At 42.5% G+C, this 23155-nt stretch overlaps 1 protein-coding gene and 1 long non-coding RNA gene across 6 annotated transcripts; one reads left to right on the top strand and one right to left on the bottom strand.

Annotated features, from left to right (window-relative positions):
* The first annotated feature begins 1135 nt into the window (after positions 1 to 1135).
* On the top strand, positions 1136 to 21468 carry KLHL8 (kelch like family member 8). 5 transcript variants are annotated; one of them, XM_062602856.1, is made up of 10 exons: positions 1136 to 1159; positions 6226 to 6466; positions 9641 to 10189; positions 12713 to 12899; positions 13598 to 13741; positions 15530 to 15641; positions 17346 to 17514; positions 18082 to 18241; positions 19228 to 19429; positions 19894 to 21468. In XM_062602856.1, exons 2-10 carry the CDS (start codon positions 6266 to 6268, stop codon positions 20015 to 20017), a joined length of 1848 nt encoding a protein of 615 aa, XP_062458840.1. In that variant the 5' UTR covers positions 1136 to 1159; positions 6226 to 6265; the 3' UTR covers positions 20018 to 21468. The 5 variants fall into 5 exon arrangements, with proteins under 5 accessions (XP_062458840.1, XP_062458841.1, XP_062458839.1 ...); XM_062602857.1 differs by lacking the exon at positions 1136 to 1159 and adding an exon at positions 5482 to 5748 and having other exon boundaries at positions 9869 to 10189; XM_062602855.1 differs by lacking the exon at positions 1136 to 1159 and adding an exon at positions 5482 to 5748.
* On the bottom strand, positions 10264 to 19976 carry LOC134155556 (uncharacterized). Its single transcript, XR_009961623.1, has 3 exons — positions 19864 to 19976; positions 12092 to 12155; positions 10264 to 10445 (listed from the first exon to the last, which is right to left on the bottom strand). It is a non-coding gene; the product is annotated as an uncharacterized LOC134155556 (long non-coding RNA).
* Positions 21469 to 23155: the final 1687 nt, after the last annotated feature.

Genomic DNA, 23155 nt, shown 5'->3' with positions numbered 1-23155 from the left:
GTTGTTTAATATCTTTATTAATGATCTGGATGGGGGGATTGAGTTCACCCTCAGTAAATTTGTGGACAACACCAAGCTGGGCAGGAATGTTGATCTGCTGCAGGACAGGAGGGCTCTGCAGAGGGATCTGGACAGGTTGGATCCATGGGCTGTGGTCAGTGGTATGAGGTTTAGCAGGGCAAAGTGCCACGTCCTGCACTGGAGCCACAACAGCCCCATGCAATGATACATGCTTGGGAAAGAGTGGCTGGAAAGCTGCCCAAAGGAAGAGGACCTGGGGGTGCTGACTGACAGAACTGAACATGAGCAGCTTGTGCCCAGGCAGCCAAGAAGGGCATCCTGGCCTGTATCAGCAGTAGTGTGGCCAGCAGGGCCAGGGCAATGATCATCGCCTGTATTGGGCACTGGTGAGGCTGCACCTTGAATCCTGTGTTCAGTTCTGAGGCCCACACAAGAGAGACATTGAGGTGCTGGGGGTAGTGGGTCCGGAGAAGAGAAATGGAGCTGGTGAAGGGCCTGGAGTGCAAGTGTGATGAAGAACGACTGAGGGACCTGAGGGATTCAATCTGGAGAACAGAAGGCTCGGGGGGGGGACCTTATCACTCTCTACAACTACCTGAAAGGAGGATCCAGTGAAGTGAGGTTGGTCTTTTCTCCCAAGTCTAAGAGGTAATAGCCTTGAGGTGTGCCAGGGGAGGTTTAGACTGGATTACTAGGAAAAAATTTCTTCACAGAGAAGGCACTCAGGCATTGGAACAGGCTGCCCAGGGAAACGATGGAATCACTGTCCCACGGAAGTGTTTGTAAACTGCAGACGGCCCTTAGTGACACGGTTTAGTGGTGGACTTGGCAGTCCTGGGGCAAAGCCTGGACTTTATGATCTTAAAGGTCTTTTCCCACCCAGCTGATGCTCTGATTCTCATAACGGGACTCTCGGGGGGTATGTGGATACAGCCGGCATCACACAACCCCTACCTATCCCTCCGCACCGCGCAGTTTAAACGCTACACAACCCCCTCACGGCAGGCCCACCCTCCCCGTTCCGCCCTCCCCGGGCCGCGCATGCGCCCCGTCCCGCCGTCCCGCCCCGTGTCCCCCTTCCTCCCTCCCCCCTGGGCGGGCGGCACTCCGCCGGACCCGGCTCCCGCGGCGGCGGCAGGTGAGCGGGGCGGGCAGCGGGAGGGGATCGCGTCTCTCGTCCCACCCGGCGGGGCTGCACCTCACGTTCCCGGGCCCTTCCCCCGCGGCCGCGCCCCCGCCCTCCGCCGTCGCACCCCTCTCGTTCTCCGTCAGGGCCCGCCGCCGCCATGGTGGGTTGCCCCTGCCTTTATGTAACTCACGCCCCTCCCCTCAGGTGTAGCGGGGAGCACCCCTGCTTGCTGTGGCGCGGGGGGCTGTCGGGATGGCTTTTTCTTCTTACAGCCCTCTGGAGCACCCCTGCCCGCCCAGCCGCTCGCCTCACGGTAGGGCGACCGGACTCCGCTCCTTCGGCCGCGGCAGCAGCGGGCCCGGGCCCCGGCCCCTTTCACTGCAAAGTATTGGCCCCACCGTCTTCAGAGATCCAGACCGAGTGTGGGTTCTTGTGAATTAACCTAGAATTGATTCAAGTCACCCAGGGCTGGATTATGCCCCTTGGAAGAGTATCCAAGGGCAACACGCTGCCCAGGCTAGTCTCCTCAGCATCAGTGGTCTTATTCTGTGGGAGGCACACATGTAGTCCTAAGGTTAACAGAGCTCTTGGATTGTATGCTGCTTGTAAGATTCCAGCACAGAGACAAAATCAGACGAATAAACCGAGCTGGGAGTCCACATGTTTCAAGATGCTGCATGTAATTCACTGCTGTGGAGACTGCAGCCCAAGAAACTAGTGCATTGATGAGCTTACTGCTGACATCTTGTAGCAGAAATGCTTAAGTTACCCCGAGCCAAATATTTCTTGGTTTAAAAAATAGCAAGAAATTACCTGTTACCACTTGGGAGAGCATTAGGAGTTCCTAACCTCCCCCTCCCTCTCTTTCTTCTCAGATAAGAATTTCAGATGCACAACTCCACCAGCTCTTTATATTGCCTACTTGAGTTTCCTTCCTGCTTTGATAGGTGCCACTTGCCCATCTCCACTCAAGCCAGTTGCTTACTGGCTGCTGGGAAGTATCAGTTAATGAAGCCCTTATCCATAAGGGATATGGAGATAGTTCACAAATCAAATCCAGCCTGATAGTTCATAGATCCACATTTCCTCCTTTGCCTAGTCGTTCCTATGTATTCTGCTGTAGTGAAAGTTATAACACTCAGAGGTACCTGACCTTATGTGCGTATTGCAGAGGCTTCTGGCATTATAATCAAGAAACTATTCATGTATGTGACTGTAGAAAAGTACCTCAGTAGGTAAAACAGCTCATCAAACGTTAACAAGCTGAAATAACAACACGTGTGTCACACAGGCTTTGTTTGCTTATAATGGAGAGTAACCTGCAAAAGGTTCAGACACGTTCTTTACACAATTGATTCTGAGGGTTTTGAGTTAGTTTGGGCTGATTGCCCTGTAATATTTGTGTGCTATGTAAGAAGATGTGTCCGCTTTGAAATGTGCCAAGATTGTACCTGTAGTTTCAGTGCAGCATGCTTTTAGCAGTGTACTCATGATCTGGTTTATTTTATAAATGGTTAATAAGATGTCAGGAGCCTAGCATTCAGTTTTCTAGTTGGCCATTTCATTTGTAAAAGCAAGTTTAATCAGTGTGGTCACAAGAGGACACAATCATTGTGTAATTACTGCCAGTAATTTGATGTGAGGCAGCGTAGCACCATGTTAGCCAACATCTTAGTTCTTCCTCAGGTTTCAGCAAACAGATTTTGTAATAATAGTTTCCTGCTTCTTGGGTTATGAAACCTTTTATCTTGGATTACTTCTGTCCCCTCCTGATTTCAAACAGATTTTTAAGGAGTCTTACAGCTCCGGGATAAAAGAAAGATGATACTGCTTCATGGTTTGAGCTGTTTGATTTGTGAATGTAACATGAGGCTGCAGCCTCAGTGAATCTCAACTCTAGATGAGAGAATACGATGATGGTTGGCAACTAAGGCAGACAGCCCTGAGAGGATGGGGCTGGTTAGTGTGTGGGAAATGGTGTTGGGCTACAGCCCTGGGATGCTCTGGTGGGTACCATGCCTTGATTTACATGTCTAGAATAAAGTGCAGCTGATAAATTACTTAAAATTTATTTTACACTCTGTTAACACTTCCCAGGAAGGGCTGAACTAAACTGCTATGGAAACCATTAAACTATTGTTATTTTTAATCAGGTCCCTCAGAAAATACCATAGTGCGTCTCCTTGGTAAGGGCCTGTTCTGTGCTCTTAGGAATGTAAGGTAATAAATAAAAGTTTTATTACATAACTATCAACTCTTCCCTATGCTCCCTAGAATTGCAGTGGTTTTCTGTTATGTTCTATTCTTCGGATATTCTCAAGGTTACCCTGAATAAATAAAGCACTTCTTAAGTGAAGTGATACCTTTATCTGTAAAGCAGAGTCCTTCCTGTTTTGGGGCTTCTGATGGTTTTTGATGGTTGTTCTGAAGCAAAAGTAAGTCAAATGTAAGTAAATCATGGCATAGTTTGATATTAATTATGCAGAATTGATCAGAATTGTCAACCTGTCATCCCATAAAGCCCAGAAGACATGTAGCCATGCCATATAACATATGCCATATAGTTTCAGTGGAAACTGAGATTAAATCTCATCAGAACTTTGATGAGCATATCCATGTTGGATCAAAGAAAGGAGGGAAGAAGCTACCTCAAAACAGGATTAAAGGGTTGCCAGGCAGAATTATTTCCAAACTGATATTTTATCTGACTGTGGGTTTTTATGCTCTACAAAACACCTTTTTGGTCCTTTTACTGTTGCATTTTTCCAAGAAACAGCAGTCCTCATTCACTGTTTGTGTGTCTGCAGCACTGATGGGGTTTTGGTTATGGAAGCGGATGAAATGTGGTGCCAACAGTACCCATTTCACTGTTTTCTGAACTACCTGTGTGACAAGTAACATGGAACAGTAATACATACCAGGCTTTGCTATAAGGAACTTTTGGAATACTGAAAGGATCTAGAAATTTTATATTAGTGTTGTTTAACAAAATCTTTAATGAATTTCCGCAGAAGAAAGCCTTGTAGTTTTAAACAAGCTAAACTAGTTAGATGTGTGGTTTCTGATTTTTTCCCCCCTGTTAAATTATTTTTCTGCTGAGAAGTACAGTAGGCTTAGGCTTGAAGCTTGAACTTTTCCATGTTCTCCAAACTTGTCTGTTTTGATCTAATTAGCCTGGGCATCTGAGCAGTTTTGTGTGAGGTTTCCATAACTCCTTTGATGGGATTGGTGAATGGAGAAGGGGAGAGCACTGTGTTTTTTCTACACTATTGTTTTTATCTATCAGGTTTTTTCCCCTATGTTCCTTCTTGGTGATGCAGCTGTAACCAGATTGAACAGCAAACAGCTGCTTGTGCAGTCCCTGCCAGAGCTGCTGCTTGTCTGCAGTTTGCAGTGCAGCTGCCTCCTGCCTTTCCCACTTCCTTCCCTCTGTCTCTTCCTTAGCTCTGCCAGCTGCCCTCTTTTCAAATGTTCAAGTTTTCTTAGTACAACATAGGACAACAGCTCAACTTGTTCTGTTAGCTAGATTAAGTTGGAGAAGATCTTGTCACTACATATGCTTACCTAATCTTGTGATCAGGAGGACCAGCACATAATTACCTTCAGAGACTTGTCAGGCTCTGTATTAGACAAGTTAGTTTTACTCAGTCACATGAACAAACTTGTATAGATTTATATGCATGTGGTCTGTTTGTACTAGAGACACTTCCAAAACCTCCCTGCTCACAGGGCTACAAACTCTGCTTTTACAGAAGGCAAATTTCTCATCTTCTTTAATTAAAAGGCCCTTTTGTTTCCTGAGTGAGGCTACCTGCCCTTTTCTGCACAGATCATGATGTGATTTTTGTTAATTTTATGGGTGGATAAGCAAAGTTACGTACAGGATAGTTGGTGAAACTTCACCTGTATCTTGACTTCTCCTGGGGTTTTGCCTTCTTTTTTTCCAACTTCAATACCACTGCTCATAAAAAGCAGTGGATTTATAGGTATCATAATACCTATCTTAACACCTCCTAGTCACGGTTATAAAGGTTTTGTTTCTGTTCTGTGTCACTGAAATGTCTTCCTCCCTTGTGTCGGTGGAAGAACAAGGGGGATCCCCTCTTTCTGGGACACTGTCTCCCAGGGTAGCTGACCAGGGAGGAGGCCATGTACTCCAGCATCTAGGTTGGCTTTTTGGCCAAGATTCCTTGTTTAATTTCATGACAGGGGAAAACAGAGCAATGTTCATTCATGTCCTACCAGCCTACCACTGTCTAATGTTTTCTGTTTCTTTTTGTTTCAGAATTATTTGAAGCATTTTACCTCATACTTGAGGAATTTTACATGTAATTCAGTTTCAGATTTAGGTAGAATCGAAATTGCTTCATTTAGGATTTTACTGTTGTTTGAATTGTTGGAGATATAAGATAACATGCTTGTGCCCTGACCTCTCATCCCTGCTTGCTTTTCTAAGTTTGATAGTGAGGAATATCTAGGGACCAGAATACCAACTCTGCAGTCTGAAACAGCTGCACTCTGGGAACAGCAGACATACCAATATTTCTAAATGTTTAACTTGAACAAGAAGATTGCTGACTTGCTCTCAGCAAACAATGGTGAGCTGTAAACAATGTGTGCTTTGTTTTTTTATTCAGACAGTTACCCCTTCATGGGAAGTGTGAAGCAGCTGTCTGCAACAAATAACAGATGATGTTATGATTGAGGCACTTCCTTTAGTTTCCTTAGGATCAGTCACTTTCCTTGATGGTCACTTACACTCTTAGTATAGCCTCTTTCAAGAAGTGTTGGCAACAAGTTCACAAACAATGGCTTTTCCTAAAGCTCAAGCATAAGATTCCTGACTGTGTCTTTTTCCCCCTTCTCCTCCCACCTTCCTAAGTAAGATTATAGGTACATATTTATAATATGTAATCACAGTGTTAGGTACCAGCAGTACCTAATGTTTCATCTGCTTTTTTTTGTGTGTTTTTTTTGGCTTTGGTTTTGTGTTTTTTTTTTTAAACAGGAAAATGAACAGAACTTAACTGCATTTAGGACTTGATTCCTGATGGGCTGGATTTTTGTCTTGACAGGAGTTTTTGAAGATTCATGCAGTGAAAGAAGAAACAGCCAATGGCTTCAGAATCCGTGGTCCCAGAGCAGGGAAAACAACATCTGGTAAAGGGAAAAAGGCGTCAGCAGCAAACTAGGTCTTCCAACAGTGACGGTGAAGATGACATCTTTGTATTTGAAGCAAATGAGGCTTGGAAGGATTTTCACAGCTCTCTTCTTCACTTCTTTGAAGCTGGAGAGCTCTGCGATGTTACACTGAAGGTGATACTGTCATACATTCATTGCATTTAACAGTCTGAAGATTAAGCTGTGAATAAGTATGCTGGAGCTGGCTGTGAATTTGGGCACGGGTATGGAAGCCACAGAATACCTATTAAATCTGAGGCATCTCTAGATATATTTGTGGGGTTTTTTCTTATTTAGGAAGTTTACAACTGAAATGTAAACACTTAAGTTCCTGACAGTCTGAGAGAAGAAGTTCATGACTTTGACCCAATTTGTCTGCTAAACAAGTTCCTACAGTTGATCAGTATATTACTGCGCAGTTTCAGATTCTTGTAGCCTCCTTGCTGTGACACACTTTCATCCCCAATTTTATGTCTGTTTTTGCATTCTGCATTGCTTCGCTAAATCTTTCCTGATAAACAGGATTTCTGGAACAAATCCATCTTCCAGCATTCTCAAAGGGGAAAAAAAAGTAAAGGCAACAGTCAGTTATGTTCTACAGCTGATGAAAGAGTTAAAGGAGGAAGAGGAAACCAGTTTTATGATTCTTGCATAACATTGCTTTAATGCATTCTTTGTAAGTCATCTGTATGTTACTTAAATCCTGATCACAATAAATTTATATCTAGCATCTGTAACAGTCGTTGCCAGTGCCTACAAATATGAAGTATTAGTTAGCTGGGCATCTTAGTAGGGCAAAATAGTTATTTAAGAAAAAGAGATGAAGGAGATTTGCTCTAAGAGCAAATGACAGATGCCTTCAAGAGAAATCATTTGTCTGCCACTTTTACTATAAGATATTAACAGAAAAAAACCTTGAAAGATGTGTGTCCCTGGTCCTCCCCCAGTAGGCAGCTCATCTTTCTAAAATGCTTGGGAGACAATGGGAATATGTGCGAGGAAGTGGGTATCTCTCCCTCCTGCTCCAGTGGACATCAGGAGTGGAATAAGCAAGAACATTGTTCTGTTCTGCTCTGCAACAGATACTAGATCACAAGCACTGAGCAGGCACTAGAATAGGTGCAGTGGCTCATAACAGTTCAGATAATTATCATAGGACATGGAATGACAATACTGAAGCTGCTCCAGACAGCATGAGAGCCATGAAACAGAACTGGCCAGACTGCTCATCATCAGGTCTTTTTAGATATGTCATTTTAAAAGGTGGTTTGGGGAAGAAGGTACATGTCGCAACTCTTAACAAGCCTCTTACTTTTTTTTGACCTCATCCTCACTTTTCTCTCTTTCCACTCACCCTTGCAAAAAAAGGTAGAAAGTCCTATTTTATAAACATAGTTAAACGTATACTCCTGCTAGGGAAACTTGGCTTGTAAAACACGCTATACTGTGGCTGCATTTTAACTTTCCCTAAGTTAGGCTTATATTAATGTCCATTTGTATTATTCATGTGGAGCTACTTTGGTAATCTAAGAGAATTAGATTGCTTGACTTGGCTTCCAGTCTACAAGTGGAGCCTATTATCAATGGAGGCTAGAGCAGCTGTGTACATCTTACATAAAGCTTCTGAAATCAGTGATTTTCAAGTAATTAGTAATAAAACTGGAGCTAGAGTTTTCTGAAGGGCTTGATTTTTTCTTTCTGTAGTGCTCAGGCATTTCTCATGTTTTAGGAATAACTACTTCTCTACTGAACTTTCTGCTTTTGTGCGTGGCCTCTGATAGTGAGCAGTTCTGTTATTGATGGTGTCAGGCCAATTACTGATTTAACTTCTGGCTGTTAAAATATGATAGTTACTAACTGGAGGGGAATTCCAATTTCAAAATACCAAGAACATGCTAGGTATTTTAAATGTAACAGATTCAAAAATTTAAAGGAAAGATCTAATTAGAGAGTGGGAGGATAGGCACAATAAAAATCTCTGAAGGTGAAAATGGCCTTGGAGCTTTCCCTGATACAGCAGACCAGCTGGTAGCATCTTTTTGTGTCAGAACTGTAATTAGCTGGAGTGCTCCTGTAACAGTGACAAACTGGGGGGGCACACAGGGAGACTTCCTCTTCTCCAAAGGTTTAAAAACTGGAATTTCACCTACTATAATGCTAATGTCATATGAACAGCTCCGTGTTAGAAGGTGGAGAGTGGCAGATGCATACTATCTGCTTTTCTCCTGTTGGTTTGGGGTTTTGTTCACTTGGTAGGTCTATGAATAGTTCCTTCTGGAGTGATCTTATTAACTCACACTGAATCATCTATTTTTTCCTCTCTTTTAATCTGTGTATTCTTTCGTATGTGTTTGCTTTCTGTACTCAATTTACTACTCACCAGGCAGGTTACACATGTGATAATACACACTTTTAAGGGTAGAGCTACTTTGTATTGAATTACAGCTAGAAAAAAACTCCAAATCATCCTGTATAATGTAATACCTTTTTTTTTTTTTTTTGTATGTGTGAGATTGCAGGATGGCTCAGTAACACCTTCATCTGAAAGTGAGCATGTAATTCAAGTCTATCAGGGAAACTGGTTACTTAAGTCAGCCATCCCCTTATGTTAGTGCAGACTGCAGAATGACAAATGCTGTAAGAAAGCACTCCTGTAATACAAATTAGTGGATTGTTCATTTACCTTCAGTGTTTACATTCTCATTTTAATGTGATTAAATTCTATTATTTTGTTAGTGAAAAGCTTATTTTGCACATTTGCTGATCACAATTTTGAAAAATATATTGTCTTTATGGGGAATACGCTTATCTTTTGTAGCTAAACACCTTCTAAAAATCTTGAAGTGATTGGTAGCTCTGTCAATTCTTCAACAGTAATACAAGTCCTGAGGGTTAAATTAAGTAGTCTAAAAATATCACTTTACAGTCCCCCCATCTCTGAATACACATGAACCAAACAAGAGCCTAGCAGTCTTCTGTCTCCAAGATGCATCTAGAAGGTTTCTAAGGATGTTTTGTTTAAAAAATAGCTCTTAAAGAAAAGTTCATCACATCAGTGCTATTGCTTTCTTGGGTTACCACCCTGCCGTACTCAGGCAGCCAAGTTACAACTCAGATCTGATTGGGATACGTTGATCTATGTCAGAAGTACAGGGCAAATGGAGTTAATTTGTTTAAAGAAAATACAGTAGCTCAATGCATATTGAGTTCAGAATTCTTATTTCAGCTTGCCTGTCCATTCTTCCATAGCTGAAAAAGACATTCCCATAAAAGATTGGGTTTTTTTTTTGTTTTGTTTTGTTTTTTCAGGTTGGTTCAAAATTTATCTCCTGCCACAAACTGGTGCTAGCTTGTGTTATACCTTACTTCAGAGCCATGTTCCTCTCAGAAATGGCTGAAGCCAAGCAGACGGTGATCGAGATCAGGGACTTTGATGGCGATGCAATAGAAGATCTAGTGAAGTTTGTGTACTCCTCCCGGCTTACTCTGACAGTGGATAACGTCCAGTCTCTCCTGTACGCTGCCTGCATTCTGCAGGTGGAACTGGTAGCAAAGGCATGCTGTGAATACATGAAGCTGCACTTCCATCCCTCCAACTGCCTGGCAGTCAGGGCATTTGCAGAGAGCCACAACCGCATTGACTTGATGGAAATGGCTGATCAGTATGCTTGCCAACATTTCACAGAGGTGGTGGAGTGTGAAGACTTTGTGAGTGTGTCACCACAGCACCTCCATAAGCTCCTGTCCTCCAGTGACCTGAATATTGAAAATGAAAAGCAAGTTTACACTGCTGCTATCAAGTGGCTGCTAGCCAATCCACAGCATCATGCTGCATGGCTGGATGTAATACTTGCCCAGGTAGGGCAGACCAAGGTTCCTGGTGTCTTGTCTCGTCACTGGTTTAGATTTATAATCAACTGTTTGTCCTTAGGTAGATCTCAAGATGAAATATGTTCTTACCAGTTGGTGACTCATCTGGTATTTACAGTTGTGAGTTGACAGTGGAAGCAGGTTAAATCTCTTGAATATCAGGAAGAGGCTGTATTCTCCAGTTTCTTTAGAGAAGAGTATTCACTTTATGCTCATGGCTGGGAGGCAGGGAGCCAACAAAAAGCTGCATCTTCGTTAGAGCAGAAACTCCTTAGATTTACACATGGTGGAGAGCAAAGCCATCACTTCACTTGGTTTGATACTACTACAGCCTGAAATACTCACTTCGCTTGCTGGTAAGAATCGGTACTTAAAAAAGGACAGCAACGCTGTTGAGTTTTTTTACATAGCTAGGAAAGTAAAGCTGTAATCGAGATGTGTCGTATCAAGTTGAGCTACTTCTAGAATATTCCATATATTTAATTAACAAAAGACCAAGATGTGTTAGCCCTATGAGCAGCCTAGGAAACATACTCTAGACCCTTCCGTGTTCAGTAGACTAGTGCTACTGATTACCTGTAGGACCTGAAAGGAGCTGCCAGTTTAATCATCTAGACTTGATACGAGTCTGGTGCTTCTGAAAGAAACAGGATATCAAAAGGTCACTCAGCTGAACTTACATAAACTCCCTCAGTTATTCAAGCTCTGTGTGTGCTAGTTATGGGAGTTTAAAATACAGTAATTGAGACATGTATGGAGAACCTGTGCTGGGGAAGAGGGAGGTACATGCTGTGTGCTGCAAAATGTGCTATGATCTTAGCAGGTAAGATCAACTGTGCTGTTTCAGCTGTCACTGAATGCCAACTTGAATATTTTGCATTTGGCAGAATTGCTAATATTGATGTCATATGAGTAATGAGAGGTCTACTAACATACTGCTGTCATTGTCTTCACGCATCATTTTTCACATTTCCTGGTAAAAAGATCACAGCTGTGTATTAACTGTCTCCCAAAGCCTTTCAGTTTCATCTAGACAAGCATAAGATTTTTTGTACAAAAAAACCCTTCTTTAGTACACGGTAATTAAATTCACAGGCAATGTAATTTTAGATTTAAAAAAATAACAATTTTTATTACCCAATTATGATAGCAGAAGGGATTTACAGCTTTATTCTATTCATGAAAACCAGAGTCTAGAACAAAGCAATGAAAAAGTAAGCCCCTTCCTGTAAATACGGGTTATTTGCCAGAGTATATGGAGCCATCGCTTGATCTGAACATTACTGCTAGGAGAAAACACAACATTGTTTCTTGACGGTTATTATCTACATCATAATCAGCCTTACAGGTTTTGCTGTTATAATGAGGCTCTGAATTTGTCAGCCTTGAGTTCTTACCATATCACTAATCTCACAAGTCTGTTAGCAGGGCTTTGGTGGTGCTTTTGATCAGCCTAAAATAAGTTGAGCCAAAGTAAATGAAGAAGTGGAACTGAAAGCAACTGGGCAAGGAAGAACTGGTACAGACACTTGCTTACTTGAAGACAGGGACACTTGCCAGCCTATCCTGCTGCTCTGAGAAGCACTGCAGATACTGGACTTCTTCACCATTGTCTCTGAACTGATTGGGAGCTGCTTGACAGCATTGACTCCAAACCTTAGGAAGTCAGATGGTGGCTTACTTCAGTTCCCCCTACTAACACACATCCCACCTTTGTGCCTGATTGTACTTCATAGTCCTCACTGTTTCTTTCTCATGATAATGTGAAGATAAATGAAAGCTTTGCCGAAATAAATAGAAAGGGAAAAGGACATTTCAAGGCAGTTTTGGAGAAGCTGACCTTATTTCAGATATGCCCTGTCACTGGGGATTGCTCTGGGAGGTAAATACCTGTAGTTGCACCCAGAAAGACCCTTCCATTCCTCCACCTCGTCACCAGCTCTCTTCTGGGAAACTACAGGAAGGAAACAGGTAAACAAAAAATTAGCTCTCAAGGTGGTTTTTTGTTTGGTTTTGATTTTTAAATCCTGTAGTCAAGTCCACACCAGAGAGAGGTGTTACACTAGCAATACCTTCTTGATAGAAACAGTTCATGCTGATAATGTGTCCTTTTTGACTTGCCACCCACAGAAAATGAACCATTCTAGCAAAAGGCCTCTTTTGCTGGCATAGCAATGAGCTGGAAATCCATACGCTCCTCAGACTAACCTGACATGGGCTATCCTGGCAGAGTCACAGGTACTGCCTTCATCACGCCAGGCAGGTGCCTGAGCCACGGAACAGTTCTCTTCTGCTGCTTAAATGCAAATGGTTGTAGCAAACGTTTGTCGCTAAAAAAGAGCTGTTTGTATTGCTCTTACTTTAGGAAAAAAATATGAAAACCTCTCTTTTTAGTGAAGTGCGTGGGGCTGCCAGCTGACTCAGAAGCTCCATCTGTTATGCGTGTGTCACTGTAAATGGTGAGACTCAGTCAGTTCAGCCAGTTACTCCAACTGTGTTCATTTCTGTTAGGTACGGCTGCCTCTCTTGCCCATTTGTTTCCTTATGGGTGTTGTGGCAAAGGAAGAGATTGTCAAGCAGAATCTAAAATGTAGGGATTTGCTGGATGAAGCAAGAAACTACCACCTTCGCCTGAGCAGCAGGGCAGTGCCAGACTTTGAGTACTCCATTCGCACAACACCAAGGAAGCAGACGGCTGGTAATTAAATGTGTGTCTGATTATCCAGTAGGAAGTAGTTTGGAGAAAAGGCAGTACATCTGTGCAGGGTTAGCTGGCTTGATATAAATGATTGTTAATGACTTAATGCAAAATTGGGAAAGCCATTGGTTATCTCTCTGAATTACCTAATTACAGGTAATGTGCTGCATTTTCCTAGCAGAACTTTAGCAGTAATTTTCTTTTTTTAAATCATTATTTATCCTAATTAGCTCTATCTGCATTAAAGCCAGAACTGTTAAGTATGGTATGACCAGGCAGTATGCTCTAAACTGTACTGAAAACAACAGACACTTACTTTTGGTGTGAAAAGGTTGAGCTAACTTTTAAACTCTTGGGCTAACCTTCATCAAAAGTAAGTGATGAATATTAGACTGCAAATCCTAATTGTTACGTTTAACAAAATCTGTTTATCTCTCTAAGCAAAATCACAAAAAGCATATTTAAAATATGCATTGGTTTTGCAAGATAGTTAATTGGCATAGTTTACAGGTAGTTAATTGGCATAGCAGCACGCCAAGCAAAGCCCAAAATCCAGCATCCAGTTATGGAGGGCAGCCATACCCCTTGGAGTGAAATACAACTTCTCCCAAACTGCATAATTTTCAGTTCACTCTTCTCTGCAACTTTATCTCTCTTCTTCTTGCTAGTTTTCTGGAAACTTGTTTTGTCTTCTTCAGGTGTGTTGTTCTGTGTTGGTGGTAGAGGTGGATCAGGCGACCCATTTCGCAGCATTGAATGCTACTCTATCAGTAAGAACAGCTGGTTCTTCGGCCCCGAAATGAACAGCAGGAGAAGGCACGTGGGTGTGATCTCTGTGGGAGGTCAGTAAACCCATTTAAGCAACCCTGATCAAAAGGCACTTGTTTGGTGGAATTGGTACTTTTACTACTTGTAGTACTTACACTACTTTACTTGTTTAACTTGAATATTCCTCAATTTAGTAAAGCTTGTTCCCATTAAGAGGTTTTAATTCTGAAACAATCTGAGAGCAGGCTTACTGAAAAAAGCATTGCTGCAAACTGAGAGAGCTGGAGAGGGCTCCAGGCAGAATTTATGGCGGCCTTTCAATTCTTAAAGGGGACTTACAAGAAAGATTGTGGTAGGCTTCATAGTAGGGCTTGTAGCAATAGGACAAGGGGTCCTATTTTTAAATAAACTGAAGGAAGATGGATTTTTTTTTTTTTTTTTTTACAATGAAGGTGGTGAAACACTGGAACAGGTTGTCCTGAGAGGCAGAAGATGCTCCATCCCTGGAGCAAGGTTAGGCTGGATGAAGCTTTCTGAGCAACCTGATCTAGTTGAAGATGTCCCTGCCCATGGCAGGGGTGTTGGAACTAGATGATCTTAAGGTCCTTTCCAACCCTGACTATTCTATGATTCTGTGTTCCTCCTCATTGCAGGAGGGTTGGACTAGATGGCCCTCAGAGGTGCCTTCCAACTCAAACTAGTCTATGATTCTATGAACTGTATAAAGCGTCTTGCCTTAATACGTGATTTATTTTTATAAATCCATTTACAAAGAAATGGTCTTACACAGCAGTTACCCAGAATTTGCTAGTGCCCATATTCGCTCCCTTCATTCTTAAATCTGTGCAGTCAAGTCACTAAGACCATAACTCTTCCAAGGAGAGACCTACCTTTATTTTTGGGTCTGCATCTTCTGAAACCAGATCCATGAAGTCCAGGGCAGCTTAGCACCCATGATCATAGAATCACAGAATGGTTTGGGTTGGAAGGTAGTGAAATAATAAGAATAAACTAGCGGGGTGTATTGTGCAGAATTTGGGTTGGAAACCTTAAAAATCATCCAGTTCCAGCCCGCCTGCCGTAGGCAGGGACACCTTCCACTAGACCAGGCTGCTCAAAGCCCCATCCAACCTGGCCTTGAACACTTGCCAGGGATGGGGCAGCCACCGCTTCTCTGGGCACCCTGTGCCAGTGCCTCACCACCCTCACAGTGAAGAATTTTTTCCTAATATCTAATCTAAATCTCCCCTCTTTCACTTTAAAGTAATTTTCCCTTGTCCAGTCACTACATGCCCATGTAAAAAGTCCCTTTCCAGCATTTTTGTAGGCCCCCTTTAGATACTGGAAGCTGCTCTAAGGTCTCCCCCTGAACCTTCTCCAGGCTGAACAAGCCAGCTCAGCCTGTCTTCATAGGAGAGATGCTTCAGCCCTCTTCATAGCCTTCCTCTGGATTCACTCCGACAGGTCTATATCCTTATGTTGGGCTTATGATGCAATTTTTCCTTGTACACGGTAGCCCCTGTGTTGCTGCAGCAGAACAGCAATCTCCCCCACAACCCCCTAGAAAATCTGGTGAGACTGATAAAAATGTCCAAAAAATGATCTGACCTCCAGTACTCAAGAGATTTTTTTTTTTTGTCTATATGACCTCAAGGTTTGTATAACAGTCCACATTAGAGCAGATTTCGGGTTGAATACAGCATTTAAAAATATGAAGTCCATACTTGTTAAAATCCTGATACTGAAAACATTTGAAAACGTTAACCTTTGAGCTTTTTGTCTCCAGGTAGGCAGATATTACATAAATGAAAAGTGAAGTATTGCCAAGCAATATCTCTTTCAAAAGATGTTTATGTGTTCAGGTAAAGTCTATGCAGTAGGTGGTCATGATGGAAATGAACACTTGGGAAGCATGGAAGTATTCGATCCTCTCACAAACAAATGGATGATGAAGGCATCAATGAACACGAAGAGGTACGTGTCCCATGATCCAAAATTTAAGCCCTAGTCTGTGACAGATGATTTCTTGCTGATGCTGAAAATAATCATGTCTGTGCTGCCTTTTTGTTTCCAAACTTTGCTATTTTTAGGATTCCTTTTTTTTTTCTTATTCTGGGGCTTCATGCTAGTACACAGCTTGATTTACTAGCTGTAAAGCAAATGCAAATCTGCATCACACTTGCATCTGTCACATACTTGCACAAAGTTGTGCATAACATACTGTAAATATTTCAGTGCAAAACTGCATAATCCCCGATTATGTTGCTGCTTTGGCTTTCTTTTATTGCTCTATTTTCCTTTTATTTTTTCCTTTTCTTGGGGGGGCTGGTTTTTGAAGCACTGAGCTCTTCGTAGTCTTACATTCTGATATCTAGGGCCTTTTCTGCTATGCCCAATAAAGAACTCAAAACTGACTAACTGGTTCTGTGGGGTTTTTTTGCTCTTTTTTAAGAATGAGCAAGACAAGTGCCAGCAGAACATGCACAGTGAAATACTTCATGCCTAGGAAACAAACAGCTGCCTATGCTTTTGCCACAAAAGGCCAGAAGAACTAAAACATTGAAAGTCAGCCTGAGGATTTTTCTTGCCTTTTGACATTTGAGATTCTTTTAAGGAGCTACTGGACTCACAGATCTGTAATTTTTTGTTTCTGCTGTCATTTAAATCAGCCTCCTTAATTCTACATTCCATTGTTATTTGTTGTTTGTAAAAGCATCCTGTAAAAGTAGGATTGAAATACGGAGCATGGCTAAGTCCTAAAGCTGTGACCTCATCAAAGTAAAGACCCAGACTCCTAAAAGGGGCTTCTTGCTTCACTTCCTCCCTTCTGCCACCACCCAGGGCGTATTTTCAGCAAACTTAATGCTTACATTATAGACCATGTTTTTAATTTTGTAATACTGATTGTACACTCCTACTGGTACATTCAGTAGAAAAAAAAAAATCTGGCAAAAAATCTGGCAACTACTTTAAGACAGACCTATTGGAAAATAATAGAATAGAAGAAATTGCAATTAAATCTTGCTAGAGGTCGGTCATCAAATACCTGGCACGGGTTTGCATTTTAATACGTATCAATATCACCCCCCAAAAATCATCCCGAAGCGTAGCAGCCTCTATACCAACAAAGTTAAAATCAGCAGGTTTTGGTTCCCCATCAGCCACAACAAAAAAAGATACAAAGTGTCAAATTCACTACCGAAAGCCAGGTAACTAAGGCAATCTCATATATCCAAGCATGTAAGTAGAGGACTTGGGCTGTAAGTGACACGCCGTCAAAACAGTATTCCATGCCTCCCCGCCTTTAGGTTTTTATTATTTTTGAAACAGGAGCTTTGTCTTTCTGCAGTCTAAAAATATTCTAGCTGCAACAGTCCTGTTCATGGGTCACACAGTAACATACAAGTACATGGGAAGGCTGAGGTAAAGGTGAGAGAAACTCAATGGGAGGCTGCAAACGCAGAAAAGACTTTGAGGATAAAGCTGCAAGCCTGGCACAGGTGTGCCTGCCACAGTGACTGGTCATTGTGTATTATAAACTGCACTTTTTTAAACTTCATTACTTTTTCTCCATAGTTTGAAGGAGGTGCCAGTCAGGTAACATTGCACTTCATGTGTCTTTCCCATTCCCTTTTTCTAAGGATTTGCACTGAGGTATTGATCCTATGGTTTTCTTAGGAGAGGAATTGCGCTTGCCTCTCTGGTTGGCCCCATTTACGCAATAGGAGGTTTGGATGACAACACTTGTTTCAGTGATGTGGAAAGATACGACATTGATTCCGATTGCTGGAGTGCAGTTGCCCCAATGAACACTCCCAGGGGAGGAGTTGGCTCTGTAGCCCTTGTGGTAAGTGACTTCTTCCTCCCAAGGTGGGGCCAACCAAGGAGCTGACCGGCTTTTTAAATCTTTTACAAGGCAGAACACAAAGGAAAATGAAGCTGGTGGGTCTGAGCACCTCCAGTCATCAAAATCCTATGGAACTGTGCACAAGGTGAGGATATTTAGGATAATACTCATGTCATGTTGAACTACATGCCCTGTTTCAGCAGTATTTGAGGTTCTGGGTGCAAGTAGCCGGACCATTCTGACATCAGGTTAATGCCTCATGTCTCACTCAGAAGACTGGTTTGTCATGGTTACTATGTTTAAAGGTAGTGAACACATCTGCACTTAAATCCCCCTGTCACTATATATACTTTGCAAAATATCTACAATACTACGTAACTTTTTCACTTCTTTATTTGCAAAAGAGCATCATTAGATAATTACGTTTGTTGCTGGAATTCTTACATAGAAGTAAATAATTGGAGCTGTATGGATATACACATTTGCCTATAATTGTAACAAGGCTTATGAAAAGCTGAGTAAATAGATACATTACACATAATCTTTCTTTATACAACTGTTTTCCAGAACCATGTTTATGCTGTGGGTGGCAATGATGGTGTAGCATCTCTTTCCAGTGTGGAGAAATACGATCCCCATTTGGATAAGTGGATAGAAGTGAAAGAAATGGGTCAGCGAAGAGCTGGCAATGGTGTCAGTGAGCTCCATGGCTGCCTGTACGTTGTCGGTAAGTAGAGATGAGGTATTTTGTAATGCTCTTTCTGCCAAGTACTGGCATTTGGAAAAGGCTGTTGATAGAAGAATTGATAGGTAGACCTGACCTGTACTTTGTGTTCTTGGGCAGGAAAACAAAGCAAGCACAACCAGGGCATGCTTATATGAAAGGATGTTAGTGAGGAAATAAAAAGCAGTTCCTTTACCCACATTTCAGGATGCCTATACTGTTCAGGACAGTATGTCCATACAGAAAATCCTCTTGAGATTCACTAATCTTGAGTTTCCTTTAGGAAAATTATTAAGTTCACATACTTTCAAAGCACTTTATTTCTATTTTGAGCTTAAATGGTAGCTTTTTCACAAAGTGATTACACTTCACAGCCTGTTGTCCTAGGCCTGTCTTGATCTGCCCTACGTTGCATTTACCTACTTTCCTAAGGGAGGAAGATGCCAGGTAGATACACCATAGTGATAGTTGCAGTCTTCTGCCTAGTGTATCATCATAAGTGATTAAAGAAAGCTTTGAGTAAGATGCTCCTCTGCCAGCTGCCCCAGCAAGGGGAATGCAGTGCTGAAGTCTAATTTGAGGATTTTTTCCCTGAAGTGTTCAGCAATGCTGTAATTTGAAACCACCACAAGAGGGTGTTCTGCTTAAACCAAAATAAATCAGGCCCATCCTTTTACTTGTCTTAGGTTTTTTTCTGTTCCAAATTAAAAAGTTGTTTCATTGTAATGATGTGCTAAATGCATTTAAGGAGGAAAATAACAGAAACACCTTTCCTTGCAGCTTGAGTAGAACACTGTCACTCTGGGTGATGCTTACACAGTGACAGAGGGGGGGCCATTAGATTAATTTTTAGAAGCTTGTGAAATTCATGTAAAGAGCTGGAGCTGGACACTAGCCTACTGAATGCCAAAAATAGCCTGATAATGCAGTCCTGGATATCACTGGCACTAGAAGTGACGTAAAACTGACAATGTGATGATTCTTTGCAGGTGGCTTTGATGACAACTCTCCGCTGAGCTCGGTGGAGCGGTTCGACCCACGCAGTAACAAATGGGAGTATGTAGCAGAGCTTACAACTCCAAGGGGTGGTGTTGGCATAGCGACACTGATGGGTAAAATCTTTGCAGTTGGAGGTCATAATGGCAACGTGTACCTGAATACAGTGGAGGCATTTGATCCCATAGTGAATAGGTAACTTAAAATGCTTTATTTGGCTTAAGAAAATGAAATCAGCCTATATGAAAACATAACAGAAATAGCATGCAGCAGGAGTCTAGCTGCTGTTTCCTGGTAGTAATTGAGTAATATCCATGACTAGCTACATTTACGCCACTTGGTTCTTCTTGTAAATACTTAAACACCTCCTCCTTCTTCCTCCTCCTCCATCCCTTGTCCTCTTCCCTTCATTCAGTAAGAATCTACATACTTCCGGTTGTTTCAGTCTGATTTCACACTAAATTTACTAGTGAAATAATAAGAATAAACTAGCGGGGTTTATTATTGTGCAGATTAAACAGCTAGGTTGTATAGTAGAATTTCAGATGACTTTGGAAGGTCCCTTCCAACCCACACTATTCTGTGATTCCGACACAGAGAAGAAATACTCAGAAAGGACAGGAGCTTACTTTTCTTGTTTCCTCTGCCATCTTCTTCAGGTGGGAACTCGTCGGCTCCGTGTCGCACTGCAGGGCAGGGGCTGGCGTGGCTGTGTGCTCTTGTTTCAGCAGCCAGATCCGGGACGTGGGCCAGGGATCCAGCAACGTTGTTGACTGCATGTGAGATCTGCTGCCTCCTCCGAATTCCAGAGGAATGCGAGCAGGGAGGCACTGCAGAGCTTTTAAACACCGTGTTTTGTATGGTAGCGTAAGAAATAAAACCAATACATTTTTGTTGTGAAAGTGTTACTTTCTGCAACTGTAAAGCTTTTGGTGGCTGTCTGCCAACAGTGATACAGAAAAGCCTGTGAAAACGTAGAATACATGTGTGACTCACAGGAGAGAACCTGCCAAGAGCTGCCATCATCCCATTTTTGAGAGGCTCTAATTTTAGAATCATTTGAGGCAGCTGCTGCAGGAACTCTGTTGAATTGTAAACCAGGCATGGCGTGAGTGAGGAGAGAGGGCAGCAGGTGGTACTGCTGAGCCTTACCCAACAGCCCTGCCACATGTTTCCTGGAGAACTCAAGTAATGTTTAATAGAACCCATTTTCAGGAATATTGTCTTAAACATTTCCTAATTACAAGATCTTTGTAATACAAAGCATCTCAAGTTTTGGAAGGTAACAGCATCCCTGTTGCACACTAAGGTAACTGCCCACCTCCCAAGGGGCCACTGACAGCAGTGGAAATGGCATCTTTCCATCTGAAACCTGTCTTTCCAAGTACTTTCTCAAGCTAATACATTTGTTAGATTGCTGAAAAGATTCTTGACCTGAGTTTAGCCACAGGAATACTGGAATTTTCAAGTCTTCAATAAAATTTGTAGTAACTCCTGCCCCTCCCCACCCAAGGCAAGTTTCTGTTTAGGTATCATTCCTGAAGTAACCAGCGTAATTTGTCCTAATAGCTTATGGAACTGTAGGCTTCAGTGGTGTCTGAATCACCATTTTTATACAATTGGAAATACACAATCAAAGTTGCAGTATTCTGTTAAGACCCTCAAATACAACTCCAGGAGGTGAGATGTCCATCTTCAGTATCCAGTAGTTGTAACTCTAGAGGTACTGGCTCTTTTAAGGGAGTTAGGCCAGGAAGCGTAGCCTCAGAACAGGTAGGTGACATAGCTCACGTAAACCAAAGACAAACATCGACAAAAAAAATTGGAAATAAACCATTTCTTACATAAAAAATTTAAGTAGAAACTTGGCAGTGCTGTGTACAAAGGTGTCTTGCATGAAGCCAGAAACTCTGCATTCTGAGTGAAGTACAGCTAGAAAGACAGCAGATTCCTGTTCCTGCATCACCTTGAACAGAGCAACTGACAATCCTTTGTGACCAAACTTTCACCTTACCAGCTTGTGTCAAGTGACCAGGAAAAGCAGAAGACTCCTCTGCATTCAGTACCAGGACAGAGGCAGAACAGCAAGAACATAAGACACAGGCATGCTTTACTGTTGAGTTGCTGTCATTCAGCTTTTGTGTTTCTGTGGCTTGCACTTTGGTAGCGCCCAGGGACAAAGCGAACGGTACTGTGAATAATGAACCATTGCAATAAATTGTTTGTACTTCAAAGCACCTTGTTTATAGTGCAATCAGAGTGTCCTGTTGCAAGGAAACATTACACCACTGAGTATTTTTACCTAGTGGAAGGTGTCCCTTCCCATGGCAGGCATTTGGAACTGGATGATCCGTAAGGCCCCTTCCAGCCCAAACCATTCTGTGATTCTGTAATTCCCAATAGGAAGCCTTTGTTAGCAGGGAAAATCCCGTGTTACAGCTGCAAACTGTACTACCCTGCTACTGCCCTGCCCCTGTGCAAGGACATGGTCACCCTTGTGGCTCTTGATCTGACTAAGAGGGGTGGCCCGAAAAGGTCCAGGTACCCTCTATGGAACTGAACAGGTTCTGCTGTGGGTGTTCTGGCTAAGGGGAAACCTTCAGAGAAAATAAAGTCAAGTTTTTCACAAAGTAACACTGGCTGAGAAAGCCAGCGCTGCTTGCCCGCTGATCCATTCCTCCTCCTGGTGGGGAAGCACCAGCGCCTATGGGTGCAGCCTGTAACTCACACACATGTGGGTAGCACTGGTGCCTGCAGGGTGATCGCTGTCAGAGGGAGAGTTTTCATGGCTTTTGTGTTAAGCCGTGAAATGAAGCTAGAGCAAACGCACTGGGATTCTGTACTGGTGGGAGGAGCTCTGCTTTGGCCCTGTAGCTGGAAGGCAAATGGTGCTAAAGTGATTGCGATAGAGACATTTCAGTCTGCATCCCCTCCACCCCCAACATCAGCCATGCTCAGGCTTCCAGAGGCATGTCACTAAGGGCTGGCAGGAAGACTGCAGACAGGTTTAAAAGGAACAGCCCTGTTGCCAGCAGAATGGTGTCCACATTATTAATCTCAGATGGCACCAGAACTACAAATAGTTTGTGCAGAGCTGTTTTTAGAAACACTATTGCTGGAAATGTGATAATGATGTCAAAGTATAAAAAAATAAAAATAAATTAAAAAAAAAGACAGGATTACTGTGGCAACCACCTGTAATGACTTAGGTGTGATTTAACACCAGCAAACTCATTTTAATTCCTCCAGTTCCGGCAATAGAATGATGATTAAAAAGTAACACACACCTCCCAGGCTGCGGAAACATTGTAACACTGGTTCCCCCTGGTGAGGCAGCCCCCAGGGGCAGCAGACTCAAACTCCCACCACGTCTTCTAATTTAAACTTGGGATTTGTGATAGCGAAGTCTTTAAACATCCAAGGTTATGAAATCCTTGCATCTAAATGTGATGGACATCCTAATTTAGAATAGAATCATAGAATGGTTTGGGTTGGAAGGGACCATCAAACTTCATCTAGTCCAACCCCCTGCAATGAGTAGGAACATTCAACTAGATCAGCAGAAATTGTTATTGTTTCTGTTAATGATGTTCTTTCTGCATCTAAAAGCCTTGTCCTCACCCATAAAAATCATAGACCCAAAGATGTCCATCAGTACATCCATTAAACAAAGACTAAAGTTGTTTTGGAAGAATCAAGTGTGGTCACAATTAATCACATCAAAGCTTCCAGCCTGCCGATTTGAACCACGTGATGGGCTTCCCAGTGGGAGCGAGACCAGGCTCTGGACCACTCCTGACTATTCCCCTTGGCCATATATCTCCAGTTGCCAGTACTTCAGAGTCCCACTGCTGCTCCAGCTTCTGGGACATGGCCCCTCCATTTCCTCCTGCCCCACAGCAGCCTTCATGCACTCACTGC

This window comes from Pezoporus occidentalis, unplaced genomic scaffold, assembly GCF_034315485.1.
Source record: "Pezoporus occidentalis ecotype Australia unplaced genomic scaffold, CSIRO_AGI_Poc_V1 ctg79, whole genome shotgun sequence".
Lineage (NCBI taxonomy): Eukaryota > Metazoa > Chordata > Aves > Psittaciformes > Psittacidae > Pezoporus > Pezoporus occidentalis.
This window is presented reverse-complemented; position numbering and strand designations above follow the sequence as displayed.